The 6,625-nt window shown below is 30.8% G+C and overlaps 1 protein-coding gene across 1 annotated transcript; it reads right to left on the reverse strand.

Moving 5' to 3' along the window:
• Nucleotides 1-1,390: 1,390 nt before the first annotated feature.
• On the reverse strand, nucleotides 1,391-6,625 carry LOC143242146 (uncharacterized). Its single transcript, XM_076485465.1, has 3 exons — nucleotides 6,542-6,625; nucleotides 2,826-2,996; nucleotides 1,391-1,543 (listed from the first exon to the last, which is right to left on the reverse strand). Exons 1-3 carry the CDS (start codon nucleotides 6,608-6,610, stop codon nucleotides 1,430-1,432), a joined length of 354 nt encoding a protein of 117 aa, XP_076341580.1. The 5' UTR covers nucleotides 6,611-6,625; the 3' UTR covers nucleotides 1,391-1,429.

The raw sequence follows: 6,625 nt of genomic DNA on the forward strand, positions 1-6,625 counted from the left end.
CCTTATCTTAGCCTCCACCATTTTTTTGTTGTTGTTGTCAGAAGTAGGATACCAATGACTGTTGATCAAGACAGTTGTGGTCTAGATACACTAGTTTCCATGAATTAGCAAACACGAACTACTTCTCAAGCCAAATCATTAGGAAACACAAGTTAATTTTAAATCAAAATGATTGACTTCATTCCATACTGTAACAGAAAAAAGAGCTTTACATTCTAGTTTTACAGTGGAAATATCTTTTTATGGTAATTTTTATACACATTTTTAGTAATCTTTGACAATTTTAAAATATATAACATGCAGTACTGAAGCCAATTTATGTAATATCTCTACATCAATTGACTGCATTAACAAGAGATGTTTTATTGTTTATTGTAACATGATTTTATCTCAAAATAAAATTCCATATTTTAAAATTTATTTTATTAGTAGCCTTCATACACAAGTTTATAAAAAATTATGTTGAAACACACATATATCCTTAATATAAAATGCATGGGGTCGGTTTATTGGACAAATGCCATATTACAGATGGAATGTTCACTATATTTCTGAATTTATTATGGATATCTACACAAGATGTTGCAAGTTGTTAGTAGAATGTACAAGTCTGTTGTATGCTAAATATAAAACACACTGGAAAAGTATTTCTAATCAAGAAAGGATGACAATCTGAGTTACATATTAACATGTTGATGTTTATGTAAAGACTAAAAATACTATATCCATGGCACTGCTTGCATATTGTGCTTGCCTCTAAAATGTGTATTTACAAGTTTTCCTTTTCAGTATCCCTGTACACTGTATATGATATTTACTGTTCTTCATCATGAACTGTCATCAAATCAAATACATAATACCAAATTAAAAGTTACAAATAATCATCTAACCTTAAAATTATCATAAATATATTTATATAAATACTATACAATTTTTCATGTATTTCTGCATATATATGTTAGCAATGTGAACAGTTTTCACTGCTTTGATCACAAGACTATATGGTATTGCAACTAAATATACTTTACTGTGTTTCACACTGACCCACTAGTTTATTTAACAAAACACTCAGACATGATCAATAATAAAACTAAGACTGGTAAAGTGATAAAGTGTGCTGTTAGTGATGTTCAATATACTTTTACATAATTACTTTCTAATGTTATTTTAATACATTCTGTACAAACAGAAAAGTTAATTAAAAATTCAGATAACATGCATAATGTGGCATAAATTAATTTTTTAAAGAAATAAGTTCTATTTTGAAAAGTGTGCATAATTTGGATTTATTCACCAATAAAATGTATATGTTTTTCAAGATGTATAAATTATTCTGATAAACTTTGTGTGACTGCAACAGTATTTATCTAGCACTAAAATAAATATGGATAAGAACTTTTGCAGTCAGATTCTGGTTAAATTTTGTTATTCAAAATGATGAACAAAACATACAAAATAACCTATGTTCATTTGGAATTGCCAATATTAGAAACAAGTAAAACTCACCCAATTCAGTGAGGAAGGTGGCTATTCTTCTATAAATCTAGAAAAGGTTAATAGTTAGTCAGTTGTTTCAGAAAGAACATCTACACTAGCCATCCCTAACTTTAAACTGATAAGACTATGAAATGGCACCTATTGCCAATTCTTTGGTTACTCTAATCAAATAACAGGATTTGACAATCACTTTTACAACATTCACATAATCTCAAGGTTGAAGGGCATTTTTGCTGCAACAGGATTAGAACCATAAACCCCCAGGTTCAGAGTTCAGAACACTGACCACTAGGCCTAGCATACAAATAATGAAACAATACCAAAATGTTTCAGATATCAGTGTGATATGAATATGGTAATTTTATCCCTGGTTAAGTGTTCTTTCTCTTTTGTTTTTTTTTACTCTGGCTTGTAATTTTTGGAGTTTAAATCAAGTTTTTCTAATTCAAATTTATACATGCCCAGCCCAAAGGTAAAAGAACAAATGCATGATCAACGTACACTAATTCCTGTGCCTAGTATTTGACCACTCAATGATGATGGGTGTGTTTATAAAAAAACTGAAAAGTTATTTGGTTTGGTTTGTTTTGAAGTTTGCACAAAGTTACACAAAGGCTATCTGCACTTGACGTCCTTAATTTAGCAGCATAAGACTAGAGGGAAGGCAGTTAGTCATCACCATTCACAGCCACACCTGAGGCTACTCTTTTACCAATGAATAGTGTGGATTGACTGTCATATTATAATGCCCCCATGGCTGAAATGGCCAAAACTGAAAAGTACTACTGAAGATCTTACAAAACAAATATATAGTAGTGTTACTTGCATCTGAACTTAAATACTGAGGGTTTGTCATTATTTTAATAATCTCTCTGGCACGCAAAATATAAAGATTTTCTTATGGTTATTTTGGTGCATTCATAAAAAATTCAAGCTATATTAATTTCATTCTTGAAAATACAAACATGAAAAAAAAAAATTACATTATTTACAGCTGAAAAGAAAACAAGAAACGACCTTAAAAAATTACAAGTAATTACATATAACATTTCCTTTTAGTCATTAAGAAATCAAAGTAAAAAATAAATAAACAACAAAACTAATATGCTTACATACAACTATATACATATATACACACACGTTGATACACTTTAAACAGGTACTTGATACATATATATACATATATACACACACACTCTTATATACACATATCACTATAAGCAGGTATTTGATCCATATCATCTTCAATAAAGCCATAAAAGTACATTTTACACAACTAGAAATAGGTGAATTTCATATCCCTAATGTTTCTCATTTAAGTGACCTACCAGGTTAAAGGTCATGATGCATACAAGGTTCAACAGTGCAGCTGTCACAGAGGTAGTAAGAGATACCATGCTGGTTAGTGTCTGATTGTCACTCAATGTGAAGTACAGAACAGTTTGAATGGATATTCTGTAAACAATCACACCAACCACAGCAGCAATAGCTATTGTTATCTAAAGAACAAAACATAATTTAATTCTATAAAGAATCACTGCATCAAGACCTACTGTAACACAGAATATGTATGTAAATTTAAAATAGTTTTAGGGAACTTAAAAAAAAACACTTTGCTGTAGCAAACTATAACTGGAGTCTGGCAGTTAAAGTCCAGATTTCTTCACACAGTTGGAGGTTATTTGTCCTTTTATGGAGTGGTTCACTAAGTCTTTGCCTAGATTTTCTAGGCAGCAAATTGTTTTGCAGGATATGATAAAACAAAAACCATGAAATCTGCAACTGATCAAACAACTCTAAAGTTATGCTTTTCTGTGGCATCTTAACCCATTTTATAATTACTAAAATGGGCAATTTCATAATTTTTTGTTTGTCAATGTTTGGGACCTGTACAAAAATATCTTTCTACCAGCTACCATGTAAATTGGTCAAAATATGGCTGAGTAAATGATCAACAAATATCTCTAAATTGTGCTTTTTTCAGATCTCTTCCTGCCTCCACCCCAAAAAAAAAAAAAAAAAAAAAAAAAAAGATTCAAAATGGGCAAATCTAGCTATTTTTGTTTGTCATTGCATTGAGCTCATGAATATTTACATTTGTGCCAGTTGACTTCCAGACTGCTGTAAATATAACCACGCAAGAGCCCAAAATATATATTTTGGGTTGTTTGGCATCTGACCCCTTAAAAAAGCCTAAATAAAAAAATGAAAATACTTACTGGACATACTGGATCAAAGTATGACCCTACCAAGTTTCAAGATAATCTGCCAAGATATGTAGGTATGGCAATCGACTGAAAAGAGTTTGGAAGAAGGTGAAGCAACAGAAAAACTATATCTCTTTCATGATGATGAGGAACCCACATCAAGTAAAAATGTATCTCAAGATGGCTGGTATGGGTATTAAAACTTTTTCTTAACCTGAAGGCCTGAGATTCCTAAGAAGGTGAAACATTGTTTTCTAATTTATTTTAATAAGAGTTTTAATATCCATACCAGCCATCTTGAAATACAGTACACCTATCCGTGGAGACAATTATGAGAAATAACTGTTTTGTATACCATACTGCAAAAAATTGGAAACTGGATTCACTGAAAATAATAAAAAATCCTCCCAAGTTTACAAAATGCATCTTTTAAAACAATTTTTCTTTAAACATAGAACCAAAATCAATGACCATGAAGTTATAAGTCATCTTAATTTAAGAATGCAGCCTTACTCTAAAACAGTACCACCTGTGGTACTGGGATGTCTCTTTAAGCCTTTGAGTAATCTCTGATCATTTGGGAAAAAACCTTTAAAAGTAGACTCATTCTTGAAACACCACTGAAAACTTTTCTTGTAAATAGACTGGACCACCAAAAGATTGATAATAAGCAAAATACATGATTGTTGAGACAAAGTTAAAATTTCCTTACTTAATCGTGTTATTTTTATTCATGTTATTGTTACACAAAACTACAGCAAAATTGACTGAGCATTTTCAACCACAACATAGAAAGATATGCTGTATGGAATGCTCACTTAAAATCAGTTAATTTTCAGTGAAAGATGCTTTACGTGGTTATAAGTGCATAACAGATACAACGTTGTTCAGTGACTGCTTTCATATTGGACTCACGTTAAACAAGTCACAAAACCTTGATAAATAATTACTTCAAAAGACACAAATCTTTATTTAAAGAGACGTTTTAAACACACTTGTTTTATTTGAAAGGGCTGTTTTCCTACTGGAATAATTTTATACGTGCCTAGTGGGGGTCGTGTCTCACTCTAAACACATATTTTCTCATTGTTGTGCACTAAAAAAAAGTCAACATAGCAGATAATTAAAAACTAGGTATTTAAAATCCACAAATAGAGATCACAAAAAAAATGTAAGCAAACAAAACTGTAGATCTATTGCTGACAGCTTAACTCAAGCCACAATTAATCATTTTGATTCCACTATAAAATTATTTCAAATGATATTTATTTTGTTACAGGACTCCACTGAGATTTCTGCAAGAAACTGACAGTACTTTTGAACTTACTTCCCATCCTTAATTATGTCATGCTGTGAAATTTTCTGAGTCCTTCATTTTAGCCATCAAAAAATCCAGTGTTTTACTAGTATGTGCATTAGTTGGAAACTACAGCTTGTGCATTTTCTAGTGTTTTTATTGGAAACAGATACAACAAAATTAGGCGATTCTGATGATGGATATTGTTATTCAAGCCACTGTTGTTCATCATTACTCAAATTTATTTCCTTGGCAACATTTCAACAGCTGTTTGACACTGGATGATTACCATAACAGATGCTACTATTCAATATCACATCGGTAATTCTTTCTACTGTTTTTTGTACTTAGCAAAAGTCACAAGTACATATTCAGTATTTATTACCACTGCATATATTACTCTTTCATATAGCTATTGCAATTTTAAACAGGTAGTGGTAGTAAAGTTATTGATAATTAGCAATTTAGCAAAGTGTGCCACTGAGAGAATTATTTGTGTTGCCTTTTCTAACAAACACTTGTACACAGCAGGTTGTTGAAGAACAAACATATTGTTATGTAAACCTATCAAAGTAAGCATGTGACTGTGTATGTTTATGTTGCACTAAACTTTGTTGTATTTTTTTAAAAGAAACATTATTCCATTCTGATGAGATTCCTTTGTTACTGTTCATCTTTTGTTATATAATAGTTCAAGCTGATGGAAGCTACTCATTAAATTTGTGATCATACAATCTTTGCCTTCACAATGGTCCTTTGAGAACAATTTTACAGTTTGTATGTTACAGGTGTATACCAGTAAATATGTTTATTTTATCTTGAATATGTGTCATTTATTTTTAATATGTGGTGGATAAGTGGAACATAAAGCACAAGCAACAGTAAACTGTCAAAAATTATGTAACATTCAATTGAATTCACATGCACTTGTGAAGTTTAGAATGTATTCTCTATTAATGAATATTAAAAAAAAACATCTTAAGTAACAATATAATTAAAACTCATTCTAGATTGTCAGAAAAATAAAGAAACAACATGAATCAAAATGCAGAGACTGTATTGTCAAGCCTATAGCCAAAGGCTCTAACAAAGTAAATAAATACAGCTGCAAGTAATGTCTGTATTATTTTCTTAAGATTATTATAAATCTCTCTATTAACTCCATGCCTACAGTACTTATCAATTTTAGTGGGGACAAAATAGTTTGTTTACTTTTTAAGAGTCCCGAGTTGTCAGCTTGAAATGACAATTTTTATATTTTGATTCAACTTTTCTGATGATCCATACACCCCTTCCCAAATTAATAATTTTAATAATAAAGTTCACATACACATATATTCCTGTATACAGATAAATTTCTCATTCCCACTGAATACCAAACACCATCACTGTGTCAAATAGTCTTCATTACCTACTGAACCTGTTTCTAAAGTTCACTGTTCTCAAAATTGGTTCTTCTTTAAATCTGAAATCTTAAATGTTCACATAGCTCTAGTGTACACACCTACATACTCAAATTAATTCATAAATAAATACTCACAAGTAGTAACACCACAGACCAGGAAAATATGGTACACGGTACTTTCGTCTCTTCCAAAACGAAACACATGGTTCGTTTACCTGT

This window comes from Tachypleus tridentatus, unplaced genomic scaffold (assembly GCF_004210375.1).
Source record: "Tachypleus tridentatus isolate NWPU-2018 unplaced genomic scaffold, ASM421037v1 Hic_cluster_2, whole genome shotgun sequence".
Lineage (NCBI taxonomy): Eukaryota > Metazoa > Arthropoda > Merostomata > Xiphosura > Limulidae > Tachypleus > Tachypleus tridentatus.